Source organism: Ochotona curzoniae, unplaced genomic scaffold (genome assembly GCF_017591425.1).
Source record: "Ochotona curzoniae isolate NIBS_2020 unplaced genomic scaffold, NIBS_Ocur_1.0 contig_64, whole genome shotgun sequence".
NCBI classification, from domain to species: Eukaryota; Metazoa; Chordata; class Mammalia; order Lagomorpha; family Ochotonidae; genus Ochotona; species Ochotona curzoniae.
In genome coordinates this window covers 321,490-339,549 of record NW_024466502.1, presented here as the reverse complement: position 1 = coordinate 339,549, position 18,060 = coordinate 321,490, and the positions used below count along the sequence as shown (strand labels likewise).

At 57.7% G+C, this 18,060-nt stretch overlaps 2 protein-coding genes across 4 annotated transcripts in view; both read left to right on the top strand.

Annotated features, from left to right (window-relative positions):
- The window catches only part of CUL4A (cullin 4A), a 34,442-nt gene extending 27,663 nt beyond the window's left edge, over positions 1-6,779 (top strand). For 2 of the 3 annotated variants that reach the window (XM_040991113.1, XM_040991112.1), the window contains 4 exons: positions 892-997; positions 1,188-1,360; positions 3,912-4,064; positions 5,611-6,779. In XM_040991113.1, the coding sequence (XP_040847047.1) occupies positions 892-997; positions 1,188-1,360; positions 3,912-4,064; positions 5,611-5,706 (528 nt within the window). In that variant the 3' untranslated portion in view covers positions 5,707-6,779. The other variant, XM_040991114.1, reaches the window with a different exon arrangement.
- A 2,275-nt stretch (positions 6,780-9,054) lies between these two features.
- On the top strand, positions 9,055-17,706 carry LAMP1 (lysosomal associated membrane protein 1). The gene is made up of 9 exons (XM_040991111.1): positions 9,055-9,252; positions 10,840-10,952; positions 12,528-12,744; positions 12,856-13,014; positions 14,944-15,140; positions 16,410-16,538; positions 16,664-16,730; positions 16,801-16,971; positions 17,048-17,706. Exons 1-9 carry the CDS (start codon positions 9,198-9,200, stop codon positions 17,185-17,187), a joined length of 1,248 nt encoding a protein of 415 aa, XP_040847045.1. The 5' UTR covers positions 9,055-9,197; the 3' UTR covers positions 17,188-17,706.
- Positions 17,707-18,060: the final 354 nt, after the last annotated feature.

Sequence of the window (18,060 nt, the reverse complement as noted above, 5' to 3'; positions counted from 1 at the left end):
AGGTCACAGGACATGTGGGAAGTCACAACATGTTCACCCTGACAAGTCACAGGACACGTGGGAGTGTCAGGACACATTCACCCTGACAGGTCACAGGACACGTGGGAGAGTCAGGACACGTTCACCCTGACAGGTCACAGGACACGTGGGAGAGTCAGGACACGTTCACCCTGACAGGGCACAGGACACGTGGGAAGTCATGACATGTTCACCCTGACAGGTCACAGGACATGTGGGAATCATGTTTTTGCTTGACTGCAAATTAAATACACTAAGCAATATAAATTCTGTCTGACATGGCTAGCATAATGCATTTTCACAGTAACACATGCATGTTCATGTGCAGTGCCATACAGTGTTCTTTGCGTTACACCACACAGACTCATCTGTCGTGGCAGGAAGTTAATTCTGGTGGTCCCTGCAATTGCCAGGACCAGGCTGAGCTGGAGCCAGCAGCTCCTTCTGAGGGTTCCCCACCTACCTGGGCCACCAACCACTGGTTTCCCTGAACAAGCAGCCAGATTGGTGTGGCTCTCAGCCTGCCATGGCCAGAATACCTGCCCCTGTTCTTTCCATGTGGGCCTGAGGTATGTTTGCATTTCCACTTCCTGGCCTGCTCCTTGGCTGAGCATCCTCACCTTGTGTGTGTTCCTGCCGCCACCGAGGGTCCTCGGCTCCACAGCGGATGGAGGTTCAGCAGGCGCCAAGTCACCATCAGACTTCCGAGCTGAGGGAGAGTGGGAGAGGATTAGGACCCTGTGCACGGTGACGTCTTCTCATTTGCTGTGACTAGTAGCTCTTAGTCCCCTCACACATGGTGTGAGAGCAGAGGAAGCTGATGAGGCTTGTTGGCTGTCCAGCATGGCCTCAGGGGCACCTCTGCTCGTGCAGGGCAAGAAGGAGTTCCAGGTGTCGCTGTTCCAGACACTCGTGCTCCTCATGTTCAACGAGGGTGACGGCTTTAGCTTCGAGGAGATCCGGGTGGCCACCGGCATAGGTGAGCACGTCTCAGGTGCAGGCACACCGGGGTTCCCTGCTGCTGCTAACTCCTCTGACGTCCAGGGGAGCAAGGGCTGGGCCAAGGCCAGGAGCCTTGAGGGCTGGGCCTAGGAGCCCGGGTCTCCCCACGCTGGCTCCTGGGCCCCTGCTGCTGCCAAGTCTGGCTCTTACATCGCCTTTGCTTCCAGAGGAGAGTGAGTTGCGACGAACGCTGCAGTCACTGGCCTGTGGGAAAGCCCGTGTCCTAGTGAAAAGCCCCAAGGGGAAGGAGGTAGAAGACGGGGACAAGTTCATTTTCAACGGAGACTTCAAGCACAAGTTGTTCAGGATCAAGATCAACCAGATCCAGATGAAGGAAACGGTGCGTAGAGCTGTCAGTGACGCACGCGCTACTCCTGGGCTGTGCTGGCGCTGTGGTGACTTCACCGTTCCACCAGCAGCAGGGATGAGCTCATGCATGCTCCCAGCCCCAGGCTGTGGGTGTCCCCAACGTGCGTCTGCTTTGTCTGGGAATTTCACCAGACAGGGCTTCTCCAGTGTCCCCTGCCCAACAGCCCTCACTGTACAGCCCTGGCCCCACCTGACCAGAGCTGCTTACCTACTCATCTCTGGATACACCCAGCTGTGACCCGGGCCTGGGCAGTGGTGGCATCTCTTCAGACCAGAGGGATGTCCTCACCAAGGCTGTGTCCTACCTGGCACCCCGGCTCCCCTGGCCAGAGGTGTGTTAGAAAGCGTCACACTCAGTGGTAACCATTTAAGACAAAAGTACTGTCTGTATTTTATAACTCAGCCTAGATTATTGAGGATTTAATCACATCCAGATTGGCAAGTTCATGGGGAAGAGATGTTCCTTGTTTTTGAAAGATACTTGATAATTGTGATTTTGTATTCAATGAAAGTGTTTTGTTATGAGGTGACAAGTAGTTTTGGTTTCCACTTGGTACTTCCCACCCACGAGACAAGTATTCCTATTCTCATTAGCAGAGTTCATGTTTAAAATGTGCTTTTCAATGAGAAGTTGAATAAGCATGAATCTAGTTCACATTTCTTGTGAAATAACCTTTTATGCTTTTTAACTTTAAAAGTGTCTAGCATCATGCCACCTTGACTGCACATGTGCACATTGTAGACATAGTCTGACGAAGGTGAATGAGACAGAGTGAGGGTCTCCTGCTTGGGGTCCTGACCGGGGTCAGCGAAGCAGTGTTTGTGACCAGGCACCAAATGGTGAGCAGTAACACTGTGGCTACACTCCATGTAGTTCTTGGTGGAACTTTTCTGTGGTAGTGTGCGTTTTTTAGTCCCCTTTTTAAAATTTGTTTCCATGCCGATTCACTCCCCAAATGTCCACAGTCATGGGGCTGGTCCCCCCAGTGGACTAGCAGGGGCCCAAGGCCTGTTCCAGGGTGCATGTCAGCAGGAGGTTGGAGTTGGAAGCCAGAGCCTGATTCCTCCACAGCCACTCGTGGGTGAAATAATGCCAGCCTTTGTTTTCTAAAGTGAAAAAGAAAGCACGACTGCTAGTTCACTCCCCATGTATCCCAAAGCCAGGAGCCGGGAATCTTCATCCAGTCTTATGTGGACTCGGGCCATCTTTAGCTGCTTTTCCTAGGTCTCCTGTGGGTGCCAGCGTGGGTGGCTGTGGCTTAACCTGCTGCTTTCATGGGTCTCCCCCACCAGGGGCCCCGGGTGATATGTGACCAGCCCCAGAGCTGTCCCTTACAGTAGGCCCGCTTTGGCAGGTATCATGGTGTGGGAGAGCAGCTCTGCTCACTGAGTGGGCCCCACAAGGCTCCCTCTAGCTTCTCGTGGCTCCATAGCTCGTGTCCTCTCTGTGATGGAGCACAGCTCATCATGCACGCACCGTGCGCGTCAGCTTGCTTCCAACCGTGGCAGCTGTGAAGGTAGCTCTCAAGGATGTCCGCACAGGATTCCACTGAGGACATAACTGTTATTGGGCCAATTTGACAGGCCTAGAGCGATTGCAGTGTGGGGATGCCATCTCTTATCCCAAAGGGAGCCAGAATGCTGCCTTGGGCAGCTTTCCTTCTAGGAGCTTCACGCATGCACACCACTGTACCACTGCAGGCTGCACAGGGCCCATGTGTGGGGTGCAACATGCCACAGGACCCTGTGGTGTACAGCGTGCTGCAGGCTATGTAGGGCCCTCTTGGGACTCTGCAGGGCCCATGTGGGATGAAGCGTGCCGCAGACTACGCCACCTCTTGGACCTTTGTGGGAGCCACACCAAGTCCTAGCTTGCCTCACTTCCCACCCTGCCGACTGACCAGCTGCTGGCTGTGATGCTGTGGTCCCATCGTCTGGTAGCGCCAGGGGAGTGAGCCAACTAGTGATTGGTGTCTGTCTCTCTGCCCTCCCCCCACAGCTCTGCCCTTCATAGACCTAGATGTGTCTTCACCGAACATGGCAGTATAGAACATAGCTAGGTTTTGTCTTCCTAAGTTTAGGGAAGAGATGCCAACCTCCCACCCCTGCCCACCCTACCCCTTCAGCTGGAGGCCAGTACTAGCTGTTTGCTCTCAGTAACTGCTGGAGGTTGTGTGTTTGTTACTGTTAGGTTTCTATGCGCAGGGCTCAAGTTTGTTTAAAGTGGGCTGTGCCCTCAGCTCGGCATGGCTGTTGCCCAGCTGGTCACTGCCTGGCAGAACTGTGTCCTTGGAGCTGACCCTCACAGCCATGAGACTGCTGTGTTTTGTTCAGTGTTGGTTGGGTTGGTAAGCTTAATCTACTGATAAGTGGAATTTTCCTTTTTTTTTTTTTTTGTGATTCTACTAGGCCATATCTAAATGTGTAATACAGCAGGGTTCATCCTGAGTCGTCCCCTCTGCCTCTGAGGAAAGCTGCGGGGTGGAAGGGTTGTGCCCTCTGACCGAGTGTGCCTTCGGCAGGTGGAGGAGCAGGTCAGCACCACTGAGCGAGTGTTTCAGGATCGCCAGTACCAGATCGATGCGGCCATTGTCCGGATCATGAAGATGAGGAAGACCCTCAGTCACAACCTCCTGGTGTCTGAATTGTACAACCAGCTGAAATTCCCAGTGAAGGTAGACGACGGGTAGTATGGAGTCGCGGAGGAGGCCCGGGCACAGGGGAGCAGGTGCAGCGTGGGAATCCAAACACACTGCTCAGTGGTTGCAAGGGCCATGACCACCTCACAGGATGGGTTATCAGCAGTGAGCAGCCACAGAGCACCCCTGCCTTGGGGTTGTCCCACCATGGGGGCTCATGTGCCTCTGTCACTGATCTGGGCATCCATTATGCATCCCATTAAGAGGACAGGACTGGGTCACGTGGTGTTATGGTGCTATAGGCCAAGTTTCCACCTGCAGGGCTGGCATCCTGTACAAGCACCCGTTTGAGGCCCAGCTGCTGCATTTCTGATCCACCTCTCCTAATGCGCCTGGGAAAGCAGCAGAGGATGGCCCACATGCTGGGACCCTTGCACCCACATGGGAGAGCCAGAGGAAGCTCCTGGCTTCGGCCTTTACGAGCCACTGCTGTTGGGGCCATTTGGGGAGTGAGGCAGTAGATGGCAGATCTCTCTCCCTCTTTCTGTCTTTGTAACTCAGCCTTTCAAATGAATCAGTGTGTGGTGGCACATCACCAGCCCGGGAAGTCAGGAGCACATGTGCCCCGCCTCTTGGTGCCCTCAAGAGCCCGGGGTCTGAGACCAAGTGCTTGTCATGTGTCCTCTGTTGGGAGCGCTGATCACTCGGCTGAGCAGCCACAGTGGAACCCTGGGCTCACAGAGGTGACTGCATCATGCCGACAATGAGCGTGGCCAGCAAGGTCAGGCTTTGAGGTCAGCACAGTGTGCAGCTCACCACAGCATGAGGTCAGTTTTCCCAGAGAGCTGCTTTCAGCCATGTCTTTTTGGGAGGTGTTTTTTTGGTTGTTGTCGTTGTTTGTTTTTTGTGAAGGCAGGTGTGCAGAGACAGAGACCATCCATCCTCTGGCTCACTCCCCAGGTGGCTGTCATAGCCCGAGCTGAGCTGATCTGAAGCCAGGAGCTTCTCAATCTCCCTCTTGGGTGCAGGGTCCCAAGTGTTTGGGCCGTCCTACACTGCTTTCCCGGGCCACAGGCATGGAACTGGATGGGAAGAGGAGTGGCTGGGGCACACACTGACACCCTCTTGGGTGCAGGGTCCCAGGGCCTGCGGCCATCCTCCACTGCTTTCCCAGGCCACAGGCAGGGAGCTGGGTGCTGGTGCTGCACATGGAGGGTTAGCTTGCTGTGCTACTCTGCTGGCCCCCAGCCCTGGCTTATAAATCGTATGGCCGATCATTGCACGGGTATGCCCCTGTACCATGTCAGGGAAGTCCTATGACTGGGTGAACCTGGGTGGGCTGACCTGGGTCCCAGAGGGGCACTTCTAGGGCATGACTGCCAGGTCCCTTCCTAGGCAGCCCGCAGTGGGAGGTATTTGCCTCAGGCAGGAAGCGCTATTGGTCGTTCCCACTGCCATTCCCTGTCCGTGGGGGGGTGGGGGAGGGACATGGCTATAGGTTACAGGTGGTGGTTGCCACCATGGTTGAGCTGTTGGCAAACATGTCAAACATGTCAAAGGCCTGGTTCATTTTCTTTTTCAGCCTGGAGATTTGAAGAAGAGAATTGAATCTCTTATAGACAGAGACTATATGGAGCGAGACAAAGACAATCCAAATCAGTACCACTACGTGGCGTGAGCTTCGCTGTGTCGTCTTTAGGGAAACACTAGAATGGACCTTGGAGCAATGGCACCTGCCTGCAGGCTCTAGGACTCTGGCAGAAGCAGCTGTGGACCCAAGAAGAGAGGACAGGCAGGCCGGCCTCGTCCCGCAGGGCTCTGGGCGCCCGGGGCGCGTGTATCTTTATTTCCTCCAGTTCTTTTAGGCTTTTAAATTGTTCTATGCTTTGTGCAAAATGAGATTGGGCAGAAAATACTGGTTCCAGGAGGTCCCTTATTGTGGGACAAAGAGCTGAGCATTTGGTTTGCTTCTGTGTGTGTGGTCAGTGTGTGCCGTCAAGACAAATGCTGCATTTTGCTGTGAGGTGGCTGAGGTTCCTCAAGCCAGGCGCTCCTGGGTGCCGCTCATGGAGAGGCCATCCCTTACCGGGCAGGTGTCCGCACTTGTCAGCGAGGCAGCCTCAGCCCCCAGTGCCTGTGTGTTCCAGCTTTTTGACTGCTTTCTTAATCTTGGGTCTCCTGGAGAGATGTGTAGAGGTGTGGGGGGACTGGTAGCTGTTTGCGTCTTCTTTGTGAGACGATCTAGGAAGTTGTTTTCTGATTGAACTGCAGCACCCATGTGGTTGCTGTCCTGGGAAGAGGGCAGGGCCGCTCTGCCCACCACTGTGTCCTGTGCGGGCACTACCCTGTGCCCACCACTGTCAAGCATTCTAGGAGACTTCAGGTCTTGACATTGTCAAACAGACGTTATTTTGTCGAAAGATTAAAAGGCTTTTGTTGGCACTTGGCTACGTGTGTGTGTGTGTGTGTGTGTGTGTGTGAGTGTGAGAGCGGCCTATGGGAAGTTGGCTGCTGCCTTGTGGCTGACCACAGGAAGAAGTACTTTGTTTGGCATAACAGCATGTTTCATTTTGATTACAAGCTACCAAAGGAACTTTGATCATGGCATAAGTATCTAAAGCAATATTTTCTAGAATATACCAAGTTTATATCATTTGATTTTGTGCTAAATTATTAAGAGTCTCAGTTTTCAAAACGTGCCTGTTTAGAATATGACATTTGGGTTGCCCTATTAAAATCCTTATTCTTCAAGTATTGTTATTTCTGTATTTGCAAGTTTTCACTTGTGAGTTCTGATAGGTGGGCTGTAAGAAGCCAGGCTATTCCTGTTTCTCCTTGAATTTCAGGTTCACTGTGTTTGGAAATTGTTGGTGTGATTTATGTAGGCTTCCTTTGAATAGTTCATTTAGCCTTAAGACCACATTAATAAAACTGATACGCAAGCACACATTCCTGCTAACTCTTCCACGCACACTCCGGACAAGCAGGGACACCTGTGTGCCCACCAGCCGGCCTCCCTGCCTGTTCCCTGGGGGAGCAGAGCTGCTGCGGAACCTGCCGGGCCTGTTTGTTCTCATCCCTCCTGTAGAGGTGAGGCTGCCAAGGAGGCTGTTTTACCCAGGGGCAGTGCCTGGGGAAACGGGGTGTGCACTTAACCTAGGTGCAGGGCAGTGCCCTGGTAACATGCGACCTCGTGAGGGGAGTTGCTGCTTGCTGCAGAGCTGTGACAGTCTGGGCCAGGGGAGGCCAGTGCAGTGAGGGTGGCATCAGATGGGCTGTTCAGTCGGACAGGGGATGGCTTGAGCAGCCCTGGTTGTAGGAGAGGCAGCCAGATGTGTGGAAGGGGAGCAGACTGAGTGGCCTGCACAGGAGACCAGGATAGTTCAGAAGTGAGCTCAGGCTGGGTTTGGTGGAAGCCACCACAGGTTGATGCCAGGCAGGGCCAGCAGAAATGGCAGGCCCTGTCACCTGGGGGCAGTCAGGTGTACAAGTATGTGACAGCAGGTAGGCTATAAGTACCACCCAGGAGGAACTGGACTTGGCAGAGGGTCAAAGGAGTGAGGGGAGGGGTGCTGCTGCAGCCGTGTGGGCCCCAACCTCCTGCCAAGGCTGCAGTAGCTACTGCTGGCAAGTGACAGATCTGTGCATGGGGTCAGCCACTGTGACTGATACATCCATGGCGGGGTCACCCACTGTGACTGACACATCCATGGGGTCACTCTCATTGTGACTGACACATCCATGGCGGGGTCACTCTCACTGTGACTGACACATCCATGGTGGGGTCACCCACTGTGACTGACACATCCATGGGGTCACTCTCACTGTGACTGACACATCCATGGCGGGGTCACTCTCACTGTGACTGACACATCCATGGCGGGGTCACTCTCACTGTGACTGACACATCCATGGGGTCACTCTCATTGTGACTGACACATCCATGGTGGTGTCACCCACTGTGACTGACACATCCATGGCGGGGTCACCCACTGTGACTGATGCTTCAGTGAGTGTGGATCACTCTGGCACAGAGGAGCCACAGTTTGACCCCTGGGCCCTGTGTGGGCGGTGGGCACCCCAGGCAGCTTCAGAACAGTGAGGCCACAAGCTGACCCTCATCTCTGTGTGTGTGCACACGTGTGCTTTCCTAGATGAAAAGTTTGCTGCTTTCTTGGGAGAAAGTTCCTTTTTCATAACCTTCTAGAATCAAAACTACTTGTGGCTTAGGGGTTTCGAGGAGTCAATAAAATGTGCCTGTTTCAGAGGCTGAACAGCAGCGTGGACAACTTGTGGCTAACCCACCAGGGCCAGCATAGTGGCTCAACAGGCTAATCCTCCACCTGCAGCACCAGCATCCCATGTGGGCGCCAGTTCAAATCCCAGCTGCTTGACTTCCCATCAAGCTCCCCGCTTATGGCCGGGGAAAGCAAAGAAGGACAGCCCAAGGCCTTGGGACCCTGCACCCATGTGGGAGACTGGGGAGAAGCTCCTGGCTTCCGCCTGGCCCAGCAACTGTAACGGTATGAGCCAGCGGGTGAAAGATGTGTTCCCTCTGTAACTCTGCCTTTCCCATAAATAATAAATCTTTTCTTTAAAAATTAGTTTGGTGCAAGTTTCACTTGAAAACGGCGCCTCACCCTCATGGGCCTGGGTTTTGGGGAAGGCCGAGACAACCCAGCTCCGGGGACGCTGCAGGACAGCCCAGGACGCAGCGGCCCTCTGGGGTCACCCCGTCCGGGGCCTAGAAAAGAGGCGCTCCTCCTCCTCGGGCCAGGGCGGTGCCCGTGGGCAGCCTGGGGCCGGGATGGAGCCAGGTCACAGATGACAGGGCGCCCTCCCCGGCCTGGGGACGTCCGGGGCCAGTCCCTCCCCGCCAGTGACTGCGTCACGTGGCCCCACAGTCACGTGGGGCGCCCTCCGGGGGCCGGCTCGGCGCGTGCATGCTCTCGCGAGAGCCGCGCTCACGTGACGGCGGGCGCGGCGCGCTCACGTGACGCACCGGCCGCGGGGTCTCCTTGGCGCCGGCGCCGCAGCGCTCGGACCCGTCCGGCGGGGCGGTCGGTGGTCGTCGTCGCGCGCGTCCGCAGCTCGGCTCCCGCGGCCCAACCGCCGCCCTCGGCCTGCGTCCGGCTCCTCGCCCCGGCACCGGCTCGGCCGCCTCGCGCCATGGCGGTCCCCGGCGGCGTCCTGCGACCGCTGCCGCTGCTGCTGCTGCTGCTCGGTGAGCTCCGGGGGCCGGGGCGGCGGCGGCTCCACGGCCGACTCGGGACCGCCGTTCTTCCCTTCCGGGCTGGCAGCGCGCGTGTCCGAGCGGGGTGACCTCGCCGCTGGACCGGGCGGGCTGGTGGGCAGGGGGGCAGGTGGGCAATCGGACCCCCGTCTGACCCGGGCTGCTGGGCAGGTGGGCAGGTCGGCAGCCCAACCTTCTGACCCGGGCTCTTCGGCTGGTGGGCAGGTCGGCAGCCGGACCCCCATCTGACCCGGGCTGGTGGGCAGGTGGGCAGCCGGACCCTCATCTGACCCCGGGCAGGTGGGCAGCCGGACCCCCGTCTGGCCTGGGCAGGTGGGCAGCCGGACGCCCATCTGACCCGGGCTGGTCGGCAGGTGGGCAGCCGGACCCCCGTCTGACCCAGGTTACTGGGCATCTGGGCAGCCAGACGCCTGTCTGACCCTGGCTGCTGGACAGGTGGGCAGCCAGACCCCCGCGCACCCAGTGTCCCAAGCCTGCGTCAGTTCACAGCTTGGGACTAGTGCCCGTCTCTGGACTTGATGTGACTGTGGTCCCCGTCCTCTGCTCACTCGCCAAATGGCCACAGTGGCGGGGGGTGGGGGGGGCAGGCCTGAGCCTGAGCTGAGCCAGCACCTGCTCCCTCAGGGTAGCCAGCAGCTGGGGAAACCTGCTTTATCTTATGACTTCTTTATTTGAAAGGGAGAGGCAGAGCCTGGGGCTTCAGGGGGCCCTGGGGATGCAGGGGTCCCCGTGCTTGGGGTCACCTAGAAGCAACATGCAGCACTAAGAACCTGGCTTCTCCAAAGATCCTGTAACACCTGCTTGTTCCCGAGCCCAGGGTCCCCACACGTGGGATGCTGTGCAGGAGCAGGCCAGGGGCAGTAGGCTTAGAGTGTATGGTGATGGGGCTGAGTGCTTTCCCAGGCCACAAGCAGGGAGCCTGATGGGAAGTGGAGCAGCTGGGACACACTGTGCCACGGCACCGGCCCCCAGGTTCCTCCCAGCTGTGATGAGGCGGTACCTGCCACCAGACATCCCGATCAGTGCAGTGTGGTGTGCACAGCACACCTTCAAAGCCAGTCCTGTCTCCTGGGTCCCTGTTCCGAGGACCTTCCTGAAATCGCACACAACCAGGCTTTTCTTCTCAAGAAAGATGATTTCATTTGAAGCACAGAGTTGGGAAGGGAGCGAGTTGAAGGTCTTTGGCTCACTCCTCACACGGCTGCAACCGCTGGGGCCAGGCTGGGCCTAAAGCTCTGTCCTGGTCTCCCATTTGCACTCCGGGGCCCAGAGAATTGGCAGCTTTTCTGTTCCTTTCCCAGGTGGGTTGGCAGGAACTTGGATTGGAAGCAGAGCAGGTGGCACTTGAGCCAGCACCAACACTGCATGTGGCTGTTGCAGAGAGTGGCCTAACCCATTGGCCACACTGCTGGCCCCACGACAGCATGGTGGTTCCTACCACAGCAGTGGTTTCAGAGAATTCAAAAGGCCCCTTTGTGACCCAGTGGCTTGGTGAGTGACGAGGCCTGGCGGAGCCTCAGGCTGCTGTGTGATCCTCTGCACTTGTGGAATTGGCAGGTCTGGCGCATGGTGTGGAGTTCACAGTGAAGAATAGCAACAACACAGCATGCATAATGGCCAACTTGTCAGCGAACTTCTCTGTGACCTATGAAACCACGAGCGGTCCCAAGGTAGGAAGTGCCACTGGCGCTTTGCTCCTCTGTGTGAGGGGTGTGAGTGTGTGTGTGTGCGCGAGTGTGACACCGTGGGCCCCGTCAGGCCCGAGTAGCAGTTTCATCACACATGTCCCCGCCCTCCTGGCTGTTGTGTAAGCATGGTGCTGGCTGGGCCTTTCAGAACCCGTTGTCCTGCCCTGCAAGTGGCTCTGTGGCATTTGCTGCAGCACCTTGTCGGGCCGTGCTGCTTATGTCACCTGCCTTGTTCTGCACGAGAGGCAGAAGGTGGTCTTGAAGCCAGTAGCTGCATGTGTGTGCTTCATTCTAACTTCTCCGTTGGTATTTTGTTTAGTTTTGTAAGAGTAAAAGGGAGGAAGAGCTCTTGCGTCCATTGGTTCACTCCCTAGTGGCCTCAGCAGCCAGGCCGCCATCCTGGGTGACAGCGTGCTAAGCACTTGGACCGAGCTGGGACTCAGCTAGACCCGACACAGGAAATGGGGTGCTGGACTCACTGTGCTGGGTCACAATGCTGCCTCCTCCTGCTGCTGGCTGCTTGTAGACATGGGTGGGATCTCCCCTGGATTTGTATTTATGATTGTCTGCGGGTGCTGCACTCAGGTCATGTGACTGTGGTCCCAGGTGGAGCACTCACTGGAGTGCTTTGGCTCGCATGGTGTCCAGGAGGTCCTGCGACTAGAAAGACAGAGAGAGGAAGGGACAGAGAGCTCTTGCAGCCATCGGTTCACTTCCCACACGGCCACAGTGGCCGGCGCTGGGCTGGCCTCTGCTGCTTTCCCAAGTGTGTTAGCAGGAAACTGTGTGAGGTGCAGCAGCTGGGACTTGAACTGGCGCTGTAGAAGGTGGCTCCTTCCTCTGCTGCATGTATATGCTGGCCCAGACGTCAGCTTTTCAGCCTGTTGTGGTGGTGGTAGGAGGAACCCCAGGTGCTTCTGCAGCACTGCCTGCCTTACACCAGCGTTTCTGTTTGTTGGTGGGGGGAGGGGGGCAGTGGTGGACAGAGCGGGGCTGCAATGAGCCTGAGACCAAAAAGCAGCATTTCTGTGACGGAAGGAGAGCTGGGCGCACTCCTACAGCCAGCACACCATGACACTTGGCTCCTTAGTTCAGCGGGAACTTTAACTGACTGGAAGCTGGAGCTGTTTTACCTGAAGCAGCAAGTTTAACTTCCTGATGGACTGAAGGAACAGCAGGTGGCAGAAGTCTTGTGGTACTGTCAGCATCTCCCGTGACCAGGCCAGGCAGACGCTGGAGGAGACGGAAGTGCTGCGCCCTGCTTGGGGGGTTGCAGTGCAGCTCCCCCAGGGCGCCCACAGCCATGCACAGCGGTTACTGCTCATGTCTGAACTAGGAGGCCTGCGCTGCTGTCAGACTTACCAGGGAGCTCTTTCTGGTTTCTGCTCTGTTTCAGAGGTCCTGCTGCTGTTTGCCCTCCACGACGTCTGGCCCGGTCTCCGTGAGGGTGTCAGTGACCCTGTCACATGAGCCCTCATTGCTCAGAGCTGGATGTGAGGGATGGGTGTGGGGCTGTGCTGGTTCTAACTGGCTCTGCTGGAACTGTGCTTGTCCTAGACGGTGACCTTTGAACTGCCAGCCACTGCAAAAGTCCTCGACAGCAACAGCTCTTGTGGCAAAGAAAACGCTTCCGACCCCATGCTCATGATCGCTTTCGGGAGACACACCCTGGCCCTCAGTTTCACTCGAAACGCGACACGGTACAGCGTGCAGCTGCTTAGGTTTGGCTACAGCCTGTCGGACTCTGCGTACTTTCCCAATGCGAGCTCCAATGGTAAGAGCAGAGCCGAGCGGCTGCGCCCTGACAGGCAGGCGGCCCATGCAGTGTGGACACTGCCTCCTGGAGTGGCCGGCAGCTCAGGGTCCTGTTTTTCCTCCAACACAGGCAGCGAGTTGGTCGACTTCAAGATGGACATCAAGGCCGACATTGACAAGAAGTACCGATGTGTCAGTGACGTGCAGGTGCATGAGCACAACGTGACCCTCACGCTGCAGAACACCACTCTCCAGGCCTACCTGCGCAACGGCAGCTTCAGCGAGGCAGGTGCGGCGGGCCTCACCCTTGGGCCGGCACGTGCAGGGGCATGGATGGGCTGGGTTCCCGCAGTGGGTTGACTGGCCAAGGGCTTGTGGATGTTGGCAGGAAGGGAATGAAGGCAGTTGATTTTGGTGCAGGAAACCTGGAGCCTGTACTTAACACATTTTCCTTGCACTTTGTGAACACACGTGTGCATGGGCTGCAGAAGTGGTTTTGCTCCAAAATAAGCTTGCCTTCTTGCATGAACTTTTTCAAGTTCTTGTAGAAATCATAAGCAGAGCGGCGGGTGCTGGGGCGGGTCCAGGTTGAATCAGGCAGCAGTTGGGAGGCGCATGGTCGGGTCTAGTAGTTACTGGGTGGGGGGTGTTAGGGGAACGGGTTGGGGAACTGTAGGGGAAGGGTACAGGTGTGTGCCAGCTGCTGTGGGGTCACAAGAGAGCTCTCACTGCCGCTCACAGGAGGGGCAACACTCAGTCCCACCATGACATGGCAGACGCTTCTGTGTCCACGTGTTCACTGTGCAGTCAGCGACACACGGACATGACTGTGCTAGGAGCCTCAGAAAGGTGGGGCAGCTGCACCCTGTCGTGGCTCCAACAGGTCTTGATTCGTCCAGTCACAGGACTGGCAGAGCCTTCTGGGAGTCTTGCGGCCTCTCAGCCAGCCCGCCGGCAGGTTCTAAAGACTGGTCAGGCAGGACCCAGGCCACTCCTGGCCTCCTGAGGGTGAGCTGGGAAGCTGCCCTCTCATGTCTCCTGTGACGGCTTTGTTCAGAGATGGTGAAGGCTAAAAAGAAAAGTGCCTATGCCCGTGTCCACTGCAGCTTGCAGCAGATGTGCAGGGCCCTGCCAGACCAGGGAGCCAGTGACCATGGGCTGCCCCTTTGCAGGCTGCTGTCCTCACTGGTGCAGGAAAAAAAGAAAATTGCATTTGCATCCACTTGAAAGACTCAGAGGGATCTTCTGTCTGCTCATTGAGTCCTCAAATGCCACAGCAGCCAGGGCTGGGCCAGGCACCCTGTCTGAGACTGTGCTCTGGGCCCACACACGGGTCCTCATGTGTTGCCTCTAGGGACACATTAGTACGAAATTGGATTGGAAGTGGAGCAGCCAGGACTAGAACCAGTGCTCAGATGTGCTGTGTGCTTGCTGCGCCTCAGGAATGCACTGCTTGGGGCTAGCGCCCTGCCATAATGAGCAAAACTGCCACCCACAGCGCTGACACCCCACCTGGACATCTGGTGGGAAACCAGTGGCGGATGGGCCAGATGGCCAGGTGGCCAGGTCCTTGCACTCACACGGGAGACATGGCTAACCCCTCAGGCTTCCGCCTGGCCCAGCCATGGCCGTTGGGGACATTCGGAGGAGTGAAGCAGTGAATGGAAGATCTGTAACTTTCAAATAAAGTAAATCTTTAGACTTCGCCTAAAATACATGCAGCGCTTGTGTCTTTTGGCTCATTCCTCCAGGCCCACAGTGGCAGGAGTGACACTCAGTACCACTTCTCTGTAGGTGACAGGGACTCACTGCTGGGGCATCAAGGGGACTTGCTAGCAGGAAGCCAAGACTGCAGGAGGAGCCCTCTAGTGTGGAGTTCATTGGCCAGTGACTCCACAGAAATGCCCGTTTGGGGCAAGACTGCGGTGCTGCCACAGAAGAGCAGCCCACGTCTGTACCATCATGGTTGTCACTGTTCAGAAACATGTAGCTGGTCCCAGGGCTGGGCGCGGGAACTAGTGACAGAACTGGGGCTACAGGCACGTGGGAGCACCAGGTGGCAGGTTCTGCCGCCTCACCTGGCTTGTCCTGGGCCTCTGCGGTGGTTCAGACAGGTGGCACTGAGGCCCTGAACAGAATGCGACCGCTGTAGAGGGAGGACAGCCCTGGCCTCTGATGCCTGCAGGCAAGCGGCATTGTCCTTGCCTTTTCTCCACAGAGTCCCACTGCCAGCAGGACACCCCCTCCCCGACCACAGCGCCGCCAGCACCACCCAGCACGTCAAGCCCCTCGCCGCCTCCCAAGCCCGAGAGCCCCTCGGTCTCCAGGTACAACGTGAGCAGTAACAACGAGACTTGCCTGCTGGCGAGCATGGGGCTGCAGCTGAACGTCACTTACGTGCTCAGAGACAACACGGTAGGAATACAGCTGCTGGTGTGGGGAGAGGGTTCCAGCCTGCTCTGGCTGTCCTCTATGACATAGTGTGCCTTGTGGGACAGTCAGGCTGCACATATGTGGTGATCAGGCCTCCTCACTGCCGTCCCTCACACACGTGGTGGACATCCCTCCTCACCGCCATCCTTCACACACATGTGGTGGACAGCCCTCACACCGCCATCCTTCACACACACGGTGGACAGCCCTCACACCGCCATCCTTCACACACACGTGGTGGACATCCCTCACACCGCCATCCTTCACACACACGGTGGACAGCCCTCACACCGCCGTCCCTCACACACACGGTGGACAGCCCTCACACCGCCGTCCCTCACATACACAGTGGACAGCCCTCACACCGCCGTCCGTCACACACACGTGGTGGTCAGGCCTCCTCACTGCCATCCTTCACACACATGTGGTGGACAGCCCTCACACCGCCGACCTTCACACACACGTGGTGGACAGCCCTCACACCGCCATCCTTCACACACACGTGGTGGACAGCCCTCCTCACCGCCGTCCGTCACACACACGTGGTGGTCAGGCCTCCTCACTGCCATCCTTCACACACATGTGGTGGACAGCCCTCACACCGCCGTCCTTTACACACGTGGTGGACAGCCCTCACACCGCCGTCCGTCACACACACGTGGTGGTCAGGCCTCCTCACTGCCATCCTTCACACACATATGATGGACAGCCCTCACACCGCCATCCTTCACACACACGGTGGACAGCCCTCACACCGCCGTCCCTCACATACACAGTGGACAGCCCTCACACCGCCGTCCGTCACACACACGTGGTGGTCAGGCCTCCTCACTGCCATCCTTCACACACATGTGGTGGACAGCCCTCACACCGCCGTCCTTTACACACACGTGGTGGACATCCCTCACACCGCCGTCCTTTACACACACGGTGGACAGCCCTCACACCGCCGTCCCTCACACACACATGGTGGTCAGGCCTCCTCACTGCCGTCCCTCACACATGTGGACAGCCCTCACACCGCCGTCCCTCACACACATGCCGGTCACTGTCCTCCCCTTGGTGGCAACAGTGAGGCCTGGGGAGCCTGATGGACAAGGGCATGGAGTCTTCCAGGCGGCAACCTTACCCTGCAGGTGGCAGAGGTGGCAGAAAGTGCTTTCAGCATCTGAAATGTGTGCCCAAACTTGCGACTTGTATGCCTTCTCTGAGCAGGGGGGTAGGTGGTAGCTTGGCTGTCTCCTCCTGCAGACTGTGACCAGAGCGTTCAACATCGACCCCAGCAAGACCACGTTCAGCGGGTTGTGCGAGGCGCAGCTGGTGACCCTGGAGCTGCACAGTTCTGAAATGAACACTGTGCTGACCTTGCAGTTCGGGACGGTGAGGCCTGGCAGTCATGTCCTGTTGAGGCGGACAGGGTCCTGGGTGTCCAGCATGCTGCAGAGATGGCCACCTGGGGGCTGGGCCCTGCGTGTCCAGCATGTCATCGGTTGTCTCCTTTCCAGAATGCAAGTGCCAGCCAGTACTTCCTGCAAGGAGTCAAGCTGAATACAACTCTTCCAGATGCCAGAGGTAAGACCCTAGCCCCCTCCCCTGCCCCGGGCACGTGGCCTGGGCTAACGGGCTGTGTCGCGCCTCGCAGAGCCCGCCTTTGCAGCCACCAACAACTCGCTGAGGGCACTACAGGCCACACTGGGGAACTCGTACAAGTGCAACTCGGAGGAGCACGTCCGTGTCACGCCCGCCTTTTCCCTCAGCATTTTCAGGGTGTGGGTCCAGGCCTTCAGGGTCAAGGACAACAAATTCGGGTCTGGTGAGTGCTCAGGGTTGGGGGCGGGCCGCTGGGTGGGCCCCGGACAGGGCTGGGGCTGACAGCCGTGTGCCTGCAGTGGAGGAGTGCCTGCTGGACCAGGACAGCATGCTGATCCCCATCGCCGTGGGCGGCGCACTGGCCGGCCTGGTGCTCATCGTGCTCATCGCCTACCTCATCGGCAGGAAGCGCAGCCACGCTGGCTACCAGACCATCTAGAGGCGCTGCTGGCCCTGCGCCTGCCCTGGGCGCCAGTGGGCGGGGGAGGGCACTCTGGAGCAAACTGCTGGCGTTGCTTTGTCTGTGTGAATGCCCCGCTTGCAGCACCACCCGTGGAGGGCCAGCACAGGGTCTGCTAGTTGGTCAGTGTTCCTACTTACCAAAGGAGAGCTGGGGCAGAGGCCCTCCTGCCTGGCTCCGGTCCCACTCCTGCTTGGCTGTTCTGAGAGTCTGGTGTTTGGTTTCTTCTTCACTCAGATGCAAGCCTTACAAAGGGAAAATGGCCTCCGGCCTGACCCGCCCCAAGGGAGGCTGCCCGCGTGTGACCTTCGGGGCAAGCCAGGTGGGCAGGCAGGGCTACCCTGGCCAGGAGTGGCACTGCTGGGCTGTGCATCTGTCGAGGGGTTTGGGGCTTGGGTGGAACGTTGGGCATCCCTGTTCCTGCCTGCACTGGTGGCAGTAGCTGCCCGTGGCAGTGCTGCCTGCAACAGAGCTAATAAAAGGCCTCTTGCCCAGTGAGAACCTGTGTGTGTCCAAGGGGCATGTCGTGGGGTCAGAGCTGAGGGGACCATCAGGGTACATGCTCCCTCATGGCTCTGCCTATGGGGACCTCGGCTGGTGTCCTACGATGCACGACTGCTCTGGGGCCATACTCAGGAAACACCGCCCCCACCTCCCCCCGAGCTAGGACCCACATGCACCCTGCATGGTTGCCTGGGCCTTAACAAGCTGTCAGGCCTGGCCAAGCCTGAACCAGCCCACCCCACAGCACAGGTGGGTGTGGCCGAGGAAGGTCACTGTGGTGACCAAGGGACTTGTTCCACAGCGCCACAGTCCTACAGCCTGGACACTGGAGTGAGTCCTCAGTATGTC

Excerpts from the sequence above, each read along its gene's own strand:
- LAMP1 (XM_040991111.1), top strand. The coding sequence starts at position 9,198 with ATGGCGGTCCCCGGCGGCGTCCTGCGACCGCTGCCGCTGCTGCTGCTG. Across the intron at positions 16,539-16,663 it reads TGACCTTGCAGTTCGGGACG|AATGCAAGTGCCAGCCAGTA; the intron begins GTGAGGCCTGGC and ends TCTCCTTTCCAG. Across the intron at positions 16,731-16,800 it reads AACTCTTCCAGATGCCAGAG|AGCCCGCCTTTGCAGCCACC; the intron begins GTAAGACCCTAG and ends CGCGCCTCGCAG.